Genomic DNA, 22,874 nt, shown 5'->3' on the forward strand with positions numbered 1-22,874 from the left:
CGGCAGAAAATCTTAAGAATTACAAGATTAAATGTTGCCCTCAAACGTTGAACTTCAGATTAGTGAATTTGAAAAAGATGATATATTAAGATAATAGATGTAAAATTAGTTTAAAAGTCAAACTATTCTAAGTTATTGCGTCTCATTGTTTTTTTATTTTTCTTCTCAGCCACCATAAAAAAAATTTAAAGCTCAATTCACTCTTTTTTGATATTTTGTTTGATTGAAATAAGCTAATACTTTTCGAGCTGTGTACTTAGAAGTTACAGGTCATGATCTCCAAATTTAACTTCAAATTTAAAAAAAAATGAAAAAAACCCTGCTTTAATGTTTTTATGCTCAACTAACAGTTTTTTTTATAGGTTGATTAGTTAATTATTTCATTTCACAATAAATTTTCAATCTGTGTAAAGGGACTGATAGCGAGAACTAAACTGAAAGCTGATAATTTTTTTCCCTTTTTAAACTGAGGATATTTACGTTTTGATGTTTTTAGCTTTCGAAAAGTATGATGGGGCAAAATTTCAAAGTATCTATTTTGACTACAACTTCCATGAAAATTTTAGTTTCCAACTCTGTTTACTTACTGTTTTGTGTGTGAAGTTTAATGTATTTCCAAGTTGTAATGATCTTTGTTTTTGCTGCAAGTGAAAGAGAACTGAGAGGACATTGTATTTTTTTGTGAACATATGTACAACGTATCAATGAATCAATGTTAATAAATAATAGTATGAAACTTTACGTTAGGCCCAACTGTTTCTAACATTTTTATGTTTCAGATCATAAAATAATCCAAGCATCTGATATCATCGAATTGAAATGGGACTCCAAAAATCATACATCCCTTCCATCTGTCAAATGGGACTTCAAGAACCACTTTACTTATTTCATCTTATTAATCAGCTCGTTGAACCTAAATGGGAAAGTGTAACACCAGTACAATACACAGTCGACTGATGTAAGATGCCAAACGAAACTACTAGAGTGACTGACCAACACCTTACTCTTTTCTTGTACTATAAAATGACCATTTCCACAAATAAAACATCCATAAAATAATATAATTTAAAACTTTATACTGGTAAGCTCCCAAAATAAATATTTACAACCAAAACATTATAGACCGGCTCTTAGTAAAATTTGTGACTCAACTGATACAACAGGGTTTATAAAATATACATGCCCTTCAAAAACTACTGAGACGTATTCTGAATCTGCACCGAGTTTGGACCTTGATCTATCTACTGCTCCTCGAACTCTCGATCTAACAACGAAAACATACTAAAAGTTTGTCACTGAAATGCTCAAGCTATCAAGTCTACGACTGTCTGTTCTGTTATGCTTTAGTCAATATACTCATATACTCACTCTCTATTCTATGGTAGACATTATGGTGCGACTGAAGGTTCTGCATCTCGAAGCTCACACACCCCTCTAGTCTACTAAGAATGTGGCCCCCGGAATCTCTACATCAGACACCACACTCTCGACTAGCCCACTCCTTGAGTGTCAGACCTTGCGCCCAAACTAGTCAGCTTAAAGTCCCTTGCACACTCCCTAAGGATATTCAGACTGAATCTATACTTTCGACTCTGCTATCTTTTCTAAAAGAACTCGAGTATCTTGGTCGTTTTCCCGAACATTCAAACAAGGCTAGTTTTATTTGTGTCTAATTATTTGGTTTCTACGTTTGAATTAAACATCAATTATGTTCTCTCTTGTAGTCTTATTTGGTGATATAAAGAAGTGTTGGGGTAGCTCGAGTCTAAATCCCTCGAAAATTGACTTTTTGACCCAAAACAGACTGAAAGTATTGATACTAGCCCAAAAGTATCAATACTCCTGCAAAAGTTTCAATACTTTATATAAGTACCGATATTTTTAAACCTTTTGTTCTGCCCAATTTCGAAATTTTCTAGGAGTTTCGAAACTGTGACCCAAAGTTTTGATACTCTTGCCCAGAAACTCATAAATTTGCCCAAAATGAAGAACAAATATCGATAATATCGATACTCTACATCATAGTTACATAAATCGCTCAATAGCCCAAGATCTACGTACTGTACGTTGCGATCCAAAACGCGGTATAAACGTGTTCCACCCCACGAATCTCGTTTCAGTTCGTCCGTTCCAATTCGCGGTTCGTTCGCGTACCAAAACGGTGAAATTAGTGTACCAAAAACCCATAGCGAAAATAATGGAAGCATAAACCCCATGAATACAAACCAAAGAAAGAAGAAACCCACCACAACAAACCAAAGAAAACAAAAACCCTCACAGTAGAAGCAAAGGAAACAAAAGCCCATCACAACAAAAACAAAGAAACAAATATAGGGGTAAGGATTCAGTAGGAGAAGGGGCGGTAACGAAGACGGTGGAAGGGCCGATCTTGCCAGTTGACGGTAGAGTCGACAAATTTTTTTGATAGGTAATTTGGTAAAGGAAAAGAAAGGAAGATGGACTGGCATTTTAGAGAAGAAAAAGAAAGGAAGATGAGGAAGCGATGAAGTGTGAGAAGAAAAAAAGTAAAGTTAATAATTGAGAAACCCAAGTAAAGACCAACTCTTTTTACTGTTGTATTTTTACTATTTAAAATATTGGTTTAATTATAAATTTAGTCCTTTAACTTTATAAATTTAGTCCTTCAACTTTGAAGTATTGAAGTTACTGAATGAAATCTATAGTATTGAAGTTACTCTAAGATATTTGAAGTCTTGAAGTTACTTATAAAATTTGATGTAGAAAAATATCAACCTAAGAAACTGGTACATCGTACCAATTTATATGGTACATTATACCAGAGCGATCCGAAATGAGTCTGCCCCCTCGTACTGAATTTTAGGGACCTAGCAAATTGCGATCCCGTTCCATGTTCCCGTACCGGAGCGTACCGCGATCCATGTGACTATGCTCTACATGCAGAAGTTATAAAACACATACGAAAATGCTATATTTCAATTCCAAAGACCCTAGTGAGGTCCCCAAACATTCTTTAAAGTCTTATGTGATTACAAGGAGCATAAATAAGGCTTTATATCATGTTTATAACATAAATCATGTAATCTACTATTAACATATAACATTAAGCTTTATAACTTACTCTCAAGCTAGATCTCATTTCTAATGATCACTAGGAGTATGAAAGAGTTAATAGTGTGTTACCTTGCTTCTTGCTTGTTAGAAACTCTCCCAAGTTAACCAAGAGATAACTTCTCTTTCCCTCTTGCTTTAGAGTTTTCTCCCACCTTCCTTACTAAACAAAGACAATAAAAGAGGTTTACTAAACTAATTAAGCTCTTGGATTAAAGCTTAAGATGTTCTAGGTAACTTGAATACACTATAACCAAGCTTGGATTCATGGATACCCTTAACTTCCATAAAACTCATTTTTCAAAACAAATTCTAAACCTAACAAAATGGAACTTAAAACAAAAATTGAAAGATAGAGGAAAACATTCTTACCTACTTGAAACTTGGCTCTTGAAAGGAAGAAGAAATGAAAACTAATGGAATGAAGAAGAAGAAGAGTGGGTGAGATATTATGAGGAGTTTGGTTACGTGAAATGATATAAAAAGAACGGGAAAGTTTTCAACTTTAACAAAAAGGGTAAACTACACTTTAGATCCTTCTCTTATTTACTTTTAAAAACACAACTTTCCTATAATTATTGGGCCAACCTAAGCCCAATACTCTTAAGAATTGGTCTAAAATTGGCTTGGAAAATCTAATAGGCTCTACTGACGGGTTTCGAGTTGACCGAAATTACTAACCCAAAATTCAGGGCATTACAGAAAAATTAATCCATATCTAAAAGAAAGCCTTTTGTGTTTATTAGTTTTTAAATTGATTTAACTAACCAGACAACGCAGAAAAGTTGAGAATTACAAAATTTGTAATTATTTCTTAAATGTGCAAATTTCGTCGGTTTCTTCCTCATTTACGTCATAGGTTGAGCCACAATTCTATGTATGTGTGACCGATCAAAAACAGTTTTGATCGAATATATGTGACCAATTATAATTTGGTTATATCAACTGTAGAGTTATACGTTTAAACACAATAAGGAATAAGGAATCATGGAAGAGTGTGAACAAATAGCAAAAGGCTTACTATTCCAAAAGCTTGTTTCCTATGTTTGTTGGTTGTGAAAATAAAGCAGCAACTGACCATCACCGGAAGCTACAGCCACAACGTTTGCCCTCCACTCCTCGTTGGTTGCAATACACGAAACACTGCCACCTGATAAACCGCAATTACTCTGTCCAAACTCACAAATGTTAAGTATAAAAACTTATCCATCCAAAATCATCACAGCGTACCAAATGAATTCTTCATAATTACAACTTACACTCATCAGTTGCATATTATCCAAGGTTTGAATGTCAACAGTCCTTGTACTTCTGTTTAATCTTACTGATAATTGCCAATCCAACAATTACAGAAAATAATAAAATAATTTTTTTAACTTCTTACATTTACTTTTTTTATAAATTTGACCACTAATATTTAAAAGTAAATTAAAGCATTATCATTAATTGAATAATATAAATTTTCAATCATCTACTTTTATAGCTTTTTAAGGGTCAAATTGATAGATATTGTAAATGTAGAGGACTAAAACAGTTTATTTTGGCTTTTTATAGCTACCAAGTTGAGGGTCCAAGATTTTCAAATAAAAATAGTTCAGGGACCCAAGTTCACAAAAATAAAGTATATGACTAAATTGAAATACTACAAGAACCTTTGGCATATTTAACTCATGTAGTTACAAACATTCGGGTATATCCTTGATGTATATTAAAAAAGTTTGAATATAAACACATGCTGAGTAAATCCATGAATAGGCTTAACTTAAAGTGGATTCCGTACCTTTGAGATGATGCAAAACGCCAAGTCTAGTTCCGGTGGACAGTTCCCACATATATACTAAACCATCATCCGTTCCCATGATCCCGTGATCAAATGATGCACCAACTGCAGCAACCTATACAATCAATTTCAGCAATTATTTTTTTGCACATTTGGTTGGTAAATTGATACAATAGTAATCTAGAGCTTTCTCTATATGAACACAACAGCACAACTCCGTTTCTACTTGACCTTAGGAAAGCGAAAGCCTAGTTTATGTTTAAGATGTAGAATAGAACTTTAAAGCACCTTGGATCTATTGTACTCCCCAAAATCACAGTGTCCTTCACCAACAAAGCGAGGCTCCAACCGGTTGTATTTGCTTGGCAATTACTTGATAAATGTTCATGCTGAGCATCAGAAGTAGTTGAGACAAGAAGCCAGATTGCAACATCTTCCCCCTCCAATGGAAGAAAAGAGCGATCCTTACGTTCCAAAAACCAAAATTTTGTTGCTGCGAGGATTTCATCAATGCACCCTTTCATATCAGCATAGCTGAATACAGGCTGCCAACTAAGTAAACTGATTGGTATGAATTGCTTAATTGGATCTCCAGAACTAGAAAATCTTGAGATACTGACCCGTTTCATAATATCCCTGAGAAGTAAAACCTATTTTCTATCAGTAAATAATCAGGTTTCATGGGAAGGCAAATACATGAAAACCCCTTTGAAGCCTTATAGCTTATGCGCAAATCATGCATAAAAGATATAAAAGATCAATACCTATTAATATTTCCGCAATGCTACCCAGCAATTAGTGAAACTATAACTCAGAATCACCAAACAGTATAAAAGAATATAATTTTTAAGCAGAAAGCAACATACCATAATACAAAATCTCCAAAACCATTGTGTCCGATCACCAAATGAACACACTTTCGAATTTTCTTCAGCTCCACTACACAAGATATGAAGTCGCCAGCAGGTATAATAAATTCTTCTGTCCATGCACTGCAAAAAGTGGACAATATGGGTAAAGTTGCATGATTCGTTAAGAAAAATTATGCTAGAGAACATATTTGAAGAGGATCAGAAAGAAAAGGGATAAATTTTCCACTAATCTATTTTCAAATTATATAAAGCACACGTTGACAGTCTGCAGCATAATAGGTTTTCTGCCACAATATGGAACCTATGCTTAAAACCACAAACTAGGCACTTCTAAAAATAATAAAAGGAAGACTTTACCATCCCCCGATAAAAATAAAGAGGCAACGTTTGCATGGAAAGCAAGAGAAAACATTCACCTCCATGTTGAATTCATGACCCAAAGATGCAGTCTCCCACTCTTTCCAGCAGCTAGCAGATAGTCATTTTCACAAACCAATATACATTGCACACTTTGAATTGTCTCCACCTTTGCAACCAAAGAAAAATAACCAGGATTTATTCGCACAATTTTTACCACGTTCTCCTTCGCGCAGCCTGAAAGACAAATTGAGCAGATACAATCTCTTCTCCCTTCCCTAAGAAAATAAATCTGATATTAGTAAAATATTTGTTTCAAAACAATTTGACGTGATAGAAACCTAAAGAAACAGTTAACCTGTAATAAGGTGTTTTAATACTGTCAAGTAAAACAAGACACTGCCCGTCTGGGGTGAATTGTAAGCCACGTCTTTCTTCATCAATCTAGGAAAGAATAAAAAATAAAAAATTTCATCACGGACCATGTAAGCACCAAGTCAAGTAATCAATAAGTACAACAGAAATAGCTGTGAAGAGTTTATATATAAAAACATAAATGTCCACCAAAGCTTACTTCAGAAGATGGTAATGCTACAGATGTGTACCCAACAAAAGAAGGGCATCCTTTCCTTTGTTCTTCAGTAGTCACCTTGTAGACAAACAAGGTTCTGTCCCATCTACAAGAAGACCACAGGAAACACAAATGTGGATTTCTTCTTCTTTTGTACCCAGCAATACTGATATAATAGGCAAAGGATGGAAATAGCCTCCTACAAGGTTGACAATGCCCTTTAGGTCACTAGTATGCTCTACATCCCTTTAATGGTTGACATCTGAACTACCTTGAACCCCCATTGATATAGATAAGTTCTCGTCACAAAAACCAGTCACCTGGTTTTGACATGATGCAGAACAGCCGTTTTCTACAATAGTTCTATGTTCAAGCTTTTCCTCGTGACAATTTTCTTGAAATATCCTTTCAAGTGAAACAGATGGATCAAGTAAGTGAGATGCATCCTTTGCTTTAGAGACACAAGTCAACTTTTGGACTTCATTAGATAAGTAGGTGTTATATTACTGATTTCAGGGTTGCAATTTGTAGTAGTTTTCTCCTCATCAAGTATTGGTGTATTACCAAATATGTTTCAGCTGCATCGTTTGTCATCAGAAGAATGACAACTCTTAGAAACAATTGAATCTCCTGTCATACCAGACTTATCAGGGTCATAATCATCTCCAGAATTTCTGTATATGATACTTTCAGAGAGAGGAGCAGTGTAGAGTCTAGTTGAATAAGCTTGTTTTGAGACTTTCCTTCTGGTATATACTTTATTTTGTGTTTGATGAGAAGAGTTAGTACCAGGAGCCCTGGTTTCAGCCTTACTGTCCTTCCCTAATAATTTCAATGGAGTTGCAATTCCTCTTGAATTAATATCATCTGTATCCTCAACTGCAGAAACATGATTATTTATTTCAAATTGAAAGTAATAAAAAACATGATTAACTGACAAAAAGAACACAATTTTCATGCAGTTACACGTAAATGGACTACCAGGAATTCAGTAAATTGCATGACATGCAACTCCAAGAGCTGTATTTCGACAATGTACATTCCATTTGAGTGACAGTTTCTAATGATGAAGATAATTTAGAATTTAAGTATAGGTTACAGGCTAGTAGGAAACTAGAAAGTTTTTATTCTGCGAAAGACTGATATCTTATCAATCAGTTTAGGAGATAGTCGCTAGACCTGTGAGGACTTGAAATCAAATTTGACAACTAAAATTTCAAGGTTGGTTGAATGTCATTTACCTTCAGCACAGTAAAGTGCCTTCTTGGGCTTCTTTTCCACAGTATGGTTTCCAGTATCTGCAGAGTTTTCATCCAAATTCACAGAAACACCCTGAATATCTTCAGAGAGAGCTTTAATGATTGGAGAGACACACCCTAAAACAGACTCAGATTTGGTCACATCACTCTTCAGATGCGCTGCAGAGTTATCATCCAAATTCACAGAAACACCCTGAATATCTTCAAAGAGAGCTTTAATGATTGGAGACACACACCCTAAAACAGACTCAGATTTGGTCACATCACTCTTCAGATGCTCTTTATTTAAAGTCGTGTTTACTTCCTTGTGGCAGATGCTATATTGGTTCCCACCGAGCTCACCACAATAAACTGATGTTTCCTGCTTCGGATTGATTCTAAGCTGTTCCTGAATGTTGGAATGAAATGCATCTTTATTGAAACTAGTTCGATCAACCTCCATATGTTTTGAAAACAATATAGCTTGACTAGTTACATGATCCCCGACCATCCTCAAAACTGTCAAGAACAACAGAGTTCAAGTGTTCAAGATTTCACACAACTAAAGCATGATTTAAACCTTGGATATGCGTTTGCGTATCATGTTCTGTACTTGCATCCTCAGTTGGACTGATGGCTGCAGTTTTAGTAGAAAAACTTAGGAGCTAGCAGCAAGAAAAAGATTAACATGAAACTAGGGTCCTAGATGAACATGTTCAGATAAAACTTCAAAATTTCTAAGATTTGACAGTACCGAAAGATGGAAGGGCCAAATTAGTTTCAATGGTGTCCTCTTGAGAATTCACCACATGAAGCAATACTTTGCATGGGCTAAATGTTTTTTTTTCCTTCTTTGAAGACCTCTTAAGTAGATAATGTGATAGTGGAAATTTATCAAGTGTTAGTGAGAGAAGCTCCAGCTTCTCTCTAACCCAGGCGATTTCAAATTTCTCTAGAGCCCAGGTGTTTTTAGAAAAAGTTTTTTCTCTCCTCCATTCATTGCCCACCGTCCGCCGCCATTATCAAACCTCCGAGTGACGCCGTTTTTTCCTGGAATGGTCGTCTGCTCAAGGTGAGTTCAGATCTGGCCTTAGTTTTGCGAAAAAGACTGTCTTTCGCCGTAGATCTACACACCGACCACAACAGTTTTAAGCCACCTCCAGCCGTCCAGTTTTGACTCTGCCTCACCTCTGAACTCAGCGTTTGTTCGCGACCAAAACCCGAGTATCTATTGTCTAGAATCGTTGCTTTTGCAGTGAAAGTTTAGAACTCACCAACCATGGAAGCCCAACCCCCGTACTCTCAGCCCAGCCGACTTAGAGGGTTCAATTCAACATAAGCGATGGTTGCTTCCTTTGTGAGGCCCTCTGCTGTTCCTCCTTCATCATCAAGGAATTCACAACTCCCTCTTGAACCATATAGCCGTGGTGCAACTATGGATTTTCTTCTTGATTCTGCCAAGGATTTAGAAGCGAGAGTGAAGGAACTTAAAGCAATAACAACAGATTTGAATAGGCGGGAAAAGGAATTAGAATTGAAGGAGAATGCAGATGTACGAGGTAGGTTTTTCAAGACCTCTGGTTATGCCGGTGCAACCACTTCATCTTTCTCCGACAAGGGCAAACGTGAATTGGAGAAAGAAAAGGAGAGGACAAAGACTCGAAAATGGCACAGGCGAGTTTTCACCAGACGTATGCTGGCCGGATTGAGACAATATGGTAACTTCCCTCTTCCTTCGCATGCTGCTATGAATGATGTTCTGGCCGTCTTAGCCCGTGAGGCTGGTTGGACAGTTGAGCCCGACGGTACTACTTACAAACACTCTCCGACGCCCCAAAACCAGCAAAATATGGGAACATATTCAGCGAGGTCAGGTGAAAGTCCAATATCAACCATTCCTTTGAAGAAGTGCTCCGTTAAAGCAACATTAGTACAGCCAACACCAGCTCTTTCTGTTGCTGATGTTGTTCATGATGGAACCAAGGAGATCACTTCGAAAGGGTATTCCAATGAAAAGTTTTCCGAAGTGGCGAGAAGGAGAAGAAAAGGGTTTCATAATGGGTGAAAGGAAGGCCATCCAAAAATCGGTAATGGGTTCAAAAATGATTGTTACACGATTTTCATCGAAAACCTTCCAGAGAAGATCCATTGGAAGAGACTTGGATCTATATTTGGCACACACGGTCAAGTTATTGATGCCTTCATTCCTAATAAAAGGAACTCGAATGGGGTTCATTTCAGGTTTATTTTCTATGCTACAATTGAAGAAGCAAGGAAAGTGATTTATAAGATGAATGGTAATCATATTTACGGCAGCAAAATTAGAGTCTCTTTGGCTAAACATAAACCCCGACAGTTTTATTGGCGAAAGTCATCGACAGTTGTTCAACGTAAGGTTGGGATGGAAGATATTCCGAGGAATAAACTCTGTGAAGTTGAGGGTGTTGTGGATGAAGATAAACTTCACGTGTTGAGTAACTGTCTTGTGGGGTAGTGCAAGAACTTTATAAAAATTGGTAATCTTGCTAACCAAATACAAGCCAAAGGACTAGCTGGCTTCACGCTTATGAGAGCTGCTGGAAATGCGGTTCTAATGGTTTTTGAAGACTCCGATTCGTTGAGAATAGTGAAGGATGAGAAACTGAAGACTCTTGCAGAATGGTTTTCCAAAGTAGAAACTTCGTCAGAGAGCCTAGTGGTGGAGTGCCGTCGCGTCTGGTTAGTTTGCGAAGGTATTCCTTTTCACGCTTGGAATTGGAATACTTTAAAAAACATTGCATCTAAGTGGGGTAAATTAGTAGCAATCGACAACAGTGGTGAGTTTCCATTGTCTTTTGATCGGGATAAAATTCAAATACTCACAAAGGTTCAAGGGAGAATTGATGAGTTGATGGAGTTGAAGGTCGGCGATAATTTGTTCAAAATCATGGTGCACGAAGTTGATCATTCCTTCAAACCTAACTCTTGGGTCCCCGAAGATTGCGTTATTTCACTAGAACTTGTTCCTTCAATTGATTCTTAATTGCTCGAACAACTGTATTCAGAGACGTTTATTTTAATTTTTGGTTGTAAATGTTGGTTTTTATTGTATTAGAAGGTGTTGTTAAATAGGTTAATAGGACAGATTGGTTGAACTGCTGTTGTAGTTTATGGGTGGTTTAGGGTTGTTCCCTGTTTATCTGTTTCTGTTAAGGGTGTTTACCAGGCTGTATCTTATGTAATTTCTTATGTTTAATAAAATCATAAGGCACTTTTTTCCTCCTTCCGCTGATTAAGGAGCTACCCTACTAGCTCCATTAATCAAGAAGGGGGTTTTTAATAAGGCCTGAAATTCTTATAAAAAAAAAGACCTCTTAAGTAATGGAACAGCTTGAGGAAGTAAAACTGTCATCATCAACTTAGTCATTTACTGACCGACTGAATCAAAATCACTTTTTTCAGAACCTGTATTTCAATTAGATGTGCCTATTTCTTCTTCTTGATGAGACTCAGCCACGAAGCCATCAGAAATTACTACATCAACAGCAGTTAATTCTTCTTTAATACCGTTAGTTGTGTCCCTTGCACCCGAAGCAACACTTGTCCTGTCATCTGCATAAACGTCGTGGCTAATTACTAATAAGGTGAATGTTCAGAATGATAAATTATGAACAATGGAAAAGAAAACATGGGTAACAATGTAGTTAAATACTGCAGATAAGAACTACATTCAAAATCCAAAGTATCCGGTGCACAAAGACTGACGTCATTTATGCCCATGGAATCATTTGGAACTGATGAATCTCCATGCTTGTCATCTGTTTTTACTGGGAAACTGAATCCTTTCAGTACAATATCTTGTGGCCTACATAACTGTATGAAGTTAAGAATGTTTCATATTATAGCAAGTAATGTTATTTGTAACTGCAGAACAAATACTGCAGTTACAAATTAAAGACCACGATTTCACATAATTGATTTTCCCCCTAATTGGAAAAGGATGATAATTCTGAGGAAATATCTATTATAAGCTAGGTTCAGATGGTAAGACTAATTTAAGCAATAAGTACCAAAATTTAGCAAGAAGACAGTGGAACATGTTTTCAACAAGATGTTCTTCTACAAAGGAAGAACCAAATGACAAAAAAAGCATAACATCCGGCTTACCTTTTCATATGCAATGTTAGCTACTGTAGTCGATTTTGCATTTTGGGAGCTGATAAACTTGCTCTGGGCTTCATTCTCACCAATATGACCCGAGAAATCAAGAGATTTCAATGGAAAACCATCTTTGGCTGGAGAGTTTTTCACATCTTTCCCCACTGATTTTGAGTGCACTCCTGATGCTTCTATAATTTTGTCATTTTCTTCTTTTGAAACAAAATGAGTTACTGAAACTCTTGCTCATCTTTCACTTGATTCCTTTTTACTAAATTTGAACCCTCAGCTCCATATATCAGGTCCTTAGATCGGGGTCGTTTAAGCCCAGGCCTGTCAGCCAACTTGCTTTGCATTATTTCACACCTTGTACTTCTCTTTTTTTTCTAATGTGTCCTGGCCAAAGATGGTAGTAATTCAGGAGCAGCACATATAGTTGAGCTCCCATTGTCGTTTCCCATTTTAGAAGCGTCATTGCAGGAACTGGAAGATAACAAACTCCTTTCTGCTGTTCCATTGACATTTGCCACCAATTCCCTCAGCAACCTTTGAACAAATGGATTTTTGAAACCAAAATACTGCATGTTACAATGCAAAGAAAAACTCAGTGAAATTATCTATGTTTTTCTTTACATACCAAAAATTAGGATATAAGTTTTTTCACATTGAGCAAGTCAAAACAAAGCATCATCAAGTGGTCCAAAGAAGACCACAAAAAAAAAATAAGCCGAGCAAAAGGTTTTTTAAATAAATTTAAGGTATTTATGTATATAATAGGCACCAACATCCGTAACCTAATTATATCGAGCACCTTTACTACATAGGTTGCAAAGAATACAACAACCTGAGCCACCCAGCGAAAAAACTATCAAAGAGAAAAGATCAACTCAACTGCTCCACATTATACTGCTTCAAACTGATGTCAGAACTTGAATTCAAACTGATGTCAGAACTTGAACTTCATCAAGTTAATTACTATCCATCTCTGTGTGTCAGAGCTTGATATTTAAAGTAAATCCGTAAATATGAAGGAAAAAGAAAGTAACTTCATGGATTTTCACGTGCTTACACATTCTTATCACTATGGCTAAATTTAGTTGTCTCCAGAACATCCCTAGATCATCATGTTCTATTTTGGATAGCCTCTTCTATAACAAATCATCCCTCTAGAGACCTACGTGAAGAGAGTTTTAAAATTGTGGTAATCAATTAGGAAACAAGAAAAGAGAGAGATGAATTGTCATATTGGTGGAAAAAGATCCCCGGATACAAGATATGGTAACAAAATAAAAACATATAGACAGTAGCAGCAAAATCACAATGGTACATATTAAACTAATTAATAGCAATGTCACTAACCAAAAAAGAAAAGAAATTGCAGTTCAGAGTGCTAAGCACCAAGCTGCACCCCCACACCATCGATCTTGCATGAGAATCTCTTTCCATGCCATATCTTCAAATGTGAGCAACCCATCTTCTGAAATTTCTCCCATGCAATGTCTGGAGTTTTTCCAGAACACGATTGTCCAGCACAAGAGATCTACATGCAAATAAAGGCACAGTTGTACTTAATTAACTCAAAAAAAGTGAATGGAAAACAAGATACAAGTGCTAGGTAAAACCATTATGTCTGCTTACTCACCACAAAGAAAGGACCTTTAGTACCTTCATGAATTTCTGTCTTACAAGTGCTTCCATTGTGAGCCCTAACAGCTTGATATCCAACAGGATAAGGATATCGATCTTTACCCTACAGATTAACAAGGCTAGATCTTAAATGCAAAACATTAAATCATACCGATTTATTCAAATTTCTATCTGTTAGTTCAAAATTGTTTTTTAAAATTGCTGAAACTTGTAAGAATCTAAGTTTCGGAGTTCCTGAATCTCATTGACAAATTCACACCGTAATTACACAAAATTACTACTACTGGCATCGGCAATGGATCAGAGTTCATTAGTTTTCGTTAAGTTATTTGGCAGATAAATCCATTCCAGGTAAAATAAATTATAAAAGAATAAACAAATCAAGTAAGAATGAAAATATCAACTAAATTGCAAATGAAAAAGCAAACGTACCCTAGAGGAGCTCCAATACTTCTTCTCCCAAGGGACTTTGTACAGAGATCCGATGGAGACGATCTCCAGATCGTCGGATTTTACTGCTGCTTCTCCTTTTGTTTTCGGCATTCAAAAAAATTCGTGAAAAGCAGGTTTTCCCAAAAGAAAGAATAGGGTAGTAACGAGGATTTTCAAGATAGGCAGACAGAGATGGCTTAAAAATGGCGGGATTTGAATTAGAAATCCGTTGTTTCCCTCGACTTCCCAACTTAAAAAAGACATTGAAATCAAAAAAACCTACGCCGTTGCCGGGGATCGAACCCGGGTCACTGGCGTGTCAGGTGGAATTACTCACCACTATACTACAACGACTATTTGATGTAGTAGAAATATTAAATATATTTGTTGCATAAGTACGTTTATGTTTAATGGTTAAACTATAGGAAGCATATGTCAAAGTATTTGAATGAATAACATAATATTTTTGTTCATTTAAATTTTTAATATTATGTTTGCTTATTTATTTTTGAATAATTTCAATTCGAAAACATGTTCATTCAATATTCATGAATATTTTTATTTATATGATTCGAGCCATTCTCGACAATCAATACTCTTGTTTTACACTTTTATTTGTAAGTAAAAGAAAATAAAAAAAATTATGCCACTAGTTCTTAAGCTATTTAGATATAATACTTGAACTTAAAAGTTCATCATGTGTTCAATTTATTCCTATTTTACCAATATTTTAAATATATAAAACAAAACATGGTAAACGAGTCAATAAACAAACTAATTCATAAACATAAATGAACTGAACACATCTATATTTTTGTTCGTTCCTTTTTTAAATGAATATAAAAATTAGTTTAAACTCATTTATTTAGATTAATAACTAACATAAACAAAAATTATATAAATACTTCAGCAAACACTCTATTTATTTATACTCGTATTAAAGTACATTTTGACACATGTATTTAACTTAAAGATTAAATTTGACACATAAAAATCCTTTTATCCAAAATTTTATATATATATGTGGTTTATTTAAGTCATGAAATCAAATTTAGATACATAATTTAAACACATTTGATTTTAAAAATTGACGATATAGGCCATCTCCATCCATGAGTAGGTGGCCTTATGGTGCCCCATGCATCATTTATGTCTATCATACCTTGTTATATAGCCTTTTTTCTTAGTGCTCTACAATCCATAACATTACATCATTCTTTCTAAAAGCCTGTCAATAGGTTTCATCATCAATTTAGCTTTACATCTTTATTTTGATTCCAAATGACGCAAAGGAAAGGGTATCTAAAAGGCCCCCCACTTATAGCTTTATACGCATGAGCTAAACTCGAAAAATCTAATTCACTAATTCCTGATCATAATAAAAACAACACTTGCATCAATATATCCTATATAAACAACACCTGTCTTTGCAGTTGTTGGCACTAATCAAAACTCCTAATAACTTGGGGTTAAGTGAAAGATACACAGTATGCGTCCGTACGATGTTTTACCCTTTCATGCTTTACAACTTCCTCAAACCCACCATTGTTCATCATTGCGTCAAAATTTCAGATGAAATAACGATGGTGAATTATAGAAACCTTGTAAATTAGGATTTGTATGAGAAAATGCGGATTAATATAAGGCTAAGAAACGACGTAACATGAAATTTAATAAGATACTTAATAAAATTGGTTTAACGCTATCGGAAATGTTATAGGTGGAAAACATAAAGAAGTATTAAAAAAATTGGCAACTGACAAACTTAGTTTATCGGTAGATATCAATACCGTGCATAGAAGTATCGATATATATAGTAATATATAAGAAAGTGATGAAAACCTATTAAAAGTAGACATGTATCGATACCTTTATAAGTATATGTATAAAAGTATCGGTACTTTATTAATTTAAAAGAATTGCAATAAAAGCGCTTATAAAGTATCAATACCTTACACACATGTATTTATATATGAGAATATAACAGGTTGAAATTTGACAAATCCGGTTTCAATTTGACAAAAGAGGTAACGAATTTGACAAAACCGGTTGAAATTTGACAAAATAGGTTTCAATTTGAGAAAATCGGTAAAGAGCTACCATAATTGTTGAAATTTGTATCGTATCGATACGTTTATAAGTATATGTACCAAAATATCGGTATTGTAGGAATTTAAAAGAAATGAAAAAAGAAAATGTCTCAAAAGTATCGATACCTTACACACATGTATCGATAAATGAAAATATAACAGGTTGAAGTTTGACAAAACTGGTAAAGAGATACCATAATGGTTAACATTTGTATCGATACTTTTATAAGTGTATGCATCAAAGTATCGGTACTTTAGAAATTTAAAAGAATTGCAATAATAGTGCTTATAAAGTATCAATACCTTAGACACGTGTATCGATACATGACAATATAACAGGTTGAAATTTGACAAAAACGGTTTCAATATGACAAAACTGATAAAGCGCTATTGGATATGTTGACGATATCGATACTTTTATAAGTATATGTATCATAGTATCAGTACTTTAGGAATTGAAAAGAATTGAAAAAAAAAGAAAACTTCTAGAAAGTATCGATACCTTACACAAAAGTATCAAGGCTTGGGTAATGGTATTGATTAAATATAAATAACATAACCGGTTAAAATATCAAAGGCATTGCTAACAGAGAAATAGATAGAATACAGCCGTAGTTTTTGAAATCGAATCGTATTAGTTGTTGTGAAATAGAAGCAATGCATTTTTGAAAGCATAGTTGGTTGTTTGTTGCTGCAATCGAATCAAAAGGTATGTTATCGAAACCCTAGTTTTTTTAGTATTGCAGTATTCAGAAATAGGGGTTAGGTTTATAGGTTTGGGTTTTCGATAAAGAAAGATTTGGGACTGATTACAGGTAGAAAGTGATATTCTAGGTAAAAAATAAATATTGATACTTTTATATAATATTATAGGTAGAAATTGATATTATAGGTTGTATAAAGGTATTGATACTTGTAGTAGAGAGTATTCTCCTTCCTTTGAAGGAAACCTGGTTACTATATGATTAGTTATCGATACTTGTATATTGAATAAATTGTATGTAACTTGTATTTGATTTGATTTGATTTAATATAATGTTTGAATGTTCATAAACTGATATATGAAGGAAAAATAAAGTCAATGGATCTTGCAATTATCGAAGACTACATTGAAATTGAGTCCGAGAGTATCAACAATGAAGAAAATCAAAAGCAATCACTGTGTGAATATATGTACTTCTAGTAAGTATCAATGTATTTGTGTAATTTTTGTTGAAATGATAATTGAAATAAAGTATTTAAGAACTTTAAATTGATTACAAATTTCAAATCTTGACAGTATGTGTAACACCCCCATCCCGCATCCGACCCGGATATGAATATGAGGTGTCACATTGACTTTTCAAAATCATTTTCTTTTATAATATCATTGAAAATACAATTTTATATTAAAATAAAACTGAATAATTTACATAATTACAAAAAAAAATTACAAAACTTGACAGTATGTGTAACAATGTATTTGTGTATCAATGTATTTGAGTAATTTTTGTTGAAATGATAATTGAAATAAAGTATTTAAGAATTTTAAATTGATTACGAATTTCAAATCTTGACAGTATGTGTAACACCCCCATCCCGCATCCGACCCGGATATGAATCTGAGGTGTCACATTAACTTTTCAAAATCATTTTCTTTTATAATATCATTGAAAATACAATTTTATATTAAAATAAAACTAAATAATTTACATAATTACAAAAAAAAATTACAAAACCAATCAGAGCATATATGGTTTCAACTTATAATTACATGATAACAATATTTAATATAACAAAATAACCTAATATTTATATGGCTTTTGATCTGATTCTGGTAAAGATATACAGTCCCAACTTCTTATCCTTGCTCCTCAAGCTTCTTTAATCCTACGTGTGAAACACTCACATGCTAAGTCATATACTTAGTGAGGCATATATGCATAAATGAACTAATGAAACATGCAATTACTTACTTTCATAACATACAGTTACATACTTTCATATCTTACATGAATCATCATATCTCACACAAACAAGAACACATATGATCATGCATTTAACAAATAATAACATGTCACCTCATAAAATGTTAATTCTTTTTATATCTTTTATTAGCCCATGGTACATTTATGAGAACTAAAGATATGTGAGTGCATTGAGGTTGTGCACAAATGTTTTCGCCATAGCTCGTATAAATTGCACTGAGTGCCATATAGAATTGTCCCGAAGGACCACATATATGTCCCGAAGGACCTCGTAGAATTGTCTCGAAGGAACCCATATATGTCCCGAAGGACCGCATAGAACCCTCAACTTTTGGCATGCCAATTATACCCTCAGCTCTCATATCACATAACATGGGCTCTACCATATACAACTTTCACGTTTTCAAATATTCACATGGTTCAGTATCACATAGCTTATATCATATGTTCACTTAATCACATAGATCATATCCCATAGATATGTACTCACATAGCTCATAGTCACATAGCTTATCTCATTTTCCCTTTAATCACATAAGTCAATTATATCAATTCACATAGTTTATCACACAGACATGCATTCATATAGATTATGTATATAAATGCACTTAACATCTAGACAAATGCATGTACTCATGTACACATAATCATCATATCAATAACATACTTGTATTCATGGACTCATGCAATCTAGTATGGGAAATAGACTCATCACAAGTCTTATTTCCATAAAATAACATATGCATAATATCATGCACTCACCTTAGCCTCACTTAGTCCAACCAACTCTTTATCTCTCTCTGGTTCAATCTTACTTCGATAAATTGTCCGGACTTTTCTTTCGTTTGATATCTACACAAATATACGACTTATACGAATAGCATAGTTCAATTACTATAAATAATTTCTTAAGAACATATGCTAAACAAAGCACTTTATTTAACCATTTCCATAGGAATAGTATCGGTACCTTAGGTACAATACTGATACTTCTTTATTAGGGTATCAATACTATGATTCAGTATCGATACCCTTTCTTAGTCTTGGAATTTATTCTAAAAATGATATTGATACCTATATATAGGTATCGATACCCCCAGTACTGATACTACTACTTCAATATCGATACTTCCGTGAAGAATTCCTTCACTTTAGCTTATGGTATCGATACTGTTCATACATTATCGATACTCTAACCCAATTTTTGTCTAATTTTTACTTGAAGTATCAATACTGTTCATCCAGTACCGATACCCCTAACCCAGAACTCCTTTTTTTAACCCAAAATTTTATTAATAATTACTTAAACACCACTTTACAACTTCTTTCATGCCATAAAACTAAACTATACTTACTCAAACCATTTTATATCATTATAACACTTCATCATCTTCAATAGCTCACCATCATTCTTGAAACTAAAAATCTTACTAATTTTTTAACATGTTCTAATTTCATTTCTAACACCTTAAACTTCTTATCTCAACTGATGACAAGTCAAATCCAACTTAAAAATCCATCTACTAACACTTTTCCACAATTTCACTTAAAAACCCATTTTATAAATTCTCTTATAACTTATTCATCCTTTTGTTTTAAACCACTTTAAGCTTTCCTAACACCTCAAGAATCAAAACCAATACTCAAGTGAAAGAAATAACCTATTAAAATAATCCTTACCTTAGCCAAGCACTCACGTAAAGAGGAGGAAGAAATGATGGAGAAAGAAGGAGAAAACTCTGGATTTTCTTAACTCTTCTCCACGTGTAGATATGAAACCCCATAAAAAATTTAAATTCATTACTTGTCAAAAGACCAATATGCCCTTCCATCTTTACTAATCAATCCTACTCAAATAATTTCTAATTAAATCCCTGAACTTTTCGATTTTTCTAAATTAGACAAGAAGTTTTAAAAATCTTACAATTTAGTCACTAACTTGGGTTTTGGGATGTTACAGTATGACTGAATGCCAAAGGATGAATGAAGTTGATAATTATAACATCGGTTTGGTATGTAAATTTAAATTGACATTGAGTATTATTTAGCGTTAATTTATTGATTAAGAAACGTTTATGCTTAATTTCAGGTGAAACATGAGGTGTTGGAGGAATGAAAGTCGATGAGTGATGCTGAGAAGGAATCGTATGTGATATTGTCCAAAAAGGATAGACAATAATATAAAGATTGGAGGAAAGCACAAGAAAAGAAGGTATTCATTAAACTTGTAAATATTGTGATAAACGATATATAAAACACTAACATTTTATATTTTTAAAAAATGTAGGAAGTTTCGACAAGGTATAGCATCAAAAGAGTGAAGTTCATAATTGAACACTTGAAGGAGAAGAATAAAGTTCATGTGCTGGAAGAAATGAGGTTTGGATCTTTGATAGGAGTGAGGGATATAACAATTCGGATGGAATTGTGTCCATTGTTGATAGAGGAATTTGAAGTAGAAAAATATAGAGTTCAATATGGTGATTATTCATTTCCTCTGGGGGTCCCATGTATTGAAGTCGTATTGGGGCGAGAAGATAAATGCAATAGTGTTGAAGAAGTTATTAAGATGAAAAATTGGAAAGCACTTGCCAAGAAACATGATTTAAAGCCCAAGGTGACATATACTGAACTTGATGAGAAAATTAAAAGCGGAGCTTATGACGGGGATAACCTAAAGGCTCGGGTACTATTGTACCTTATCAGAAACTTTCTTTGTCCATCGGGTGATACATTCCCGACCAAGAACAACATCAAGTTGATTTGTGACAAAGGGTTGAAAGGTGAATTGAATTGGGCTAAATATGTTCATGAAAAATTGATTGAATCAATAATTAGCTTTCAGAATGGTCGAAGCCAGATATACCTCAGAGGGTGCATATCAATCTTAGAAATAAATAAGTTGAAGGATGTGTTGGTTTAGAAAACTTAAGTATAGTTATTATAGAAAATGATAAATTTCATTATAAATGCAGGTTGTATTGTTTGATTTTTGGTCTGATTGTGCAAGTGTGCCGACATTCCAAAGAACCGGAGTGGCATGCATCCGTACATGTGGAAAGGAAAAAGTAGTTCGAGTGATGGCAAAATTGAAGTTGGAAAGACCGAGCAAGCAATAAAGGGTAATAAAAATAATTATATAATATTAAGATTATAAAAAATTGTATTAATGTTTTAAGGTAATTTTGAAGGTTATTAGCAATGAGGAAGAGGAGGAAGAAGAGACGGCAGTAGCCTAGTATGGGGATTATGGTCAGGGAAGTGCAAGTAAATTTGATATTTTGATGTCTGAGTTGGCGGAGCTTAAAAACATTTTTGATTGTTTGCAAAGACAATCCAAAATCGAAGAGGTAATTGAGAGCCTTAATGGGGAAGTGGGTGGAAAAATTGGTGGAATGGGAAAAAGAAGTAGTAGAATTGAGGGGTGAATTTAAGGGGTGATAGGAGAGGTTGAAAAAAAAATCGATGAAGGGGAAAAAATGAGGGTTGGAATAAAAGATATGAAGAGTTATGTTGAACTATGTTTTGATATAACAATTTATGGCAAAATATTTTCTGACTTGAATTTAATTTATTCAAAGTTTACAAAAATAATTCAAAGTCCATTTAATTTGAAATTGAGCACAAAAATGTTGTTATGAATAGTAATGTACTGTATCAATAGTACCGATATTGTATGAATAGTACCGATACTGTGTGAACAGTAATGAACATTACCGAAGCAAAAAAATTCCAAAATGCAAAATGGTTACCGATATCATGCAAGGGTATCGATACCATAGTGCAAAGTAGTATCGATACCCTATGAATAGATACCAATACCCCCTAGCTAGCAACAGCTAGTTAAATTTGAAATTAACAAAGGTAGTATCGATACCCTATGAAGGGGTACCGATACCCCCTATTTTGGACAACCTTAATTTGCAGAAAATGAAGTCCCAACAGCTCCAAAACATCCCCAACGACTAGATACAAGTTCAAACTCATTCCAACATATAAATACAAGCTCAAGGCACTTGAAGAAGTAAGAGAACAAATATCCAAGCAATCAAACACAAGAGAAGAGTTTTCCATTCTTATTTCATCTTTCTCTTGTAAATATTTATGTTCTTGCGAGCTTAATTCTTGTAAACACCTACCTTGGAGAAGTTTTCTTGTTTACATTTCCTTTCATTTTAAAGGGGTTTTGGTTCTAACTGAGCCTGCTAAAAGCTAGGGAAAAGGTTCTAGTTTAGCCCGTGAAAAACTAAGGAGTTGTAAAGGTTATCTCTTGATCCTGTAAAAAGAAAGAACAAATTAGTGAATTTATTGGAAAATCCTTGGTGAGGAGCTAAGGTAGTGAATGTAGACTTGGTTGAGAAGTCGAACCACTATAAATCGTTGTGTAATTTTCTATCTTTCAATCTTCTTACTCCCTAAACACAAAAACCGACCTGACCCCTCTTGGCGAACCCTTTCGGTTATCGATTCGAGCTTTCACAAATCCCAACAATTGGTATCAGAGCTTGACTCATTAGAATGCTTAACATCCTTGAGACGATCCTCGAAAAAGCTCTACCGATTCCTGACGCAATTGACAAAAAGATGACTTCAACCTCAGGTGCTTATTACATTGAAGATTCACATATTGTGGATTCACAATCGGTCAACAAGCCACCCTTCTTCAATGGAGCAAATTATGCTCATTGGAAGA

General features: G+C 34.3%; 1 protein-coding gene across 1 annotated transcript; it reads right to left on the bottom strand.

Annotated features, from left to right (window-relative positions):
• Positions 1 to 5,118: 5,118 nt before the first annotated feature.
• LOC120187414 lies at positions 5,119 to 7,151 on the bottom strand. The gene is made up of 4 exons (XM_039191133.1): positions 6,674 to 7,151; positions 6,159 to 6,543; positions 5,737 to 5,862; positions 5,119 to 5,506 (listed from the first exon to the last, which is right to left on the bottom strand). Exons 2-4 carry the CDS (start codon positions 6,173 to 6,175, stop codon positions 5,119 to 5,121), a joined length of 531 nt encoding a protein of 176 aa, XP_039047064.1. The 5' UTR covers positions 6,176 to 6,543; positions 6,674 to 7,151.
• Positions 7,152 to 22,874: the final 15,723 nt, after the last annotated feature.

The sequence above is a fragment of the Hibiscus syriacus genome, unplaced genomic scaffold (genome assembly GCF_006381635.1).
Source record: "Hibiscus syriacus cultivar Baekdansim isolate YM2019G1 unplaced genomic scaffold, ASM638163v2 tig00113725_pilon, whole genome shotgun sequence".
NCBI lineage: Eukaryota > Viridiplantae > Streptophyta > Magnoliopsida > Malvales > Malvaceae > Hibiscus > Hibiscus syriacus.

Coding starts and splice junctions, on each gene's coding strand:
- LOC120187414 (XM_039191133.1), bottom strand. Junction 5,507..5,736: donor TTTGGAGATTTTGTATTATG/GTATGTTGCTTT, acceptor TTTACTTCTCAG/GGATATTATGAAACGGGTCA.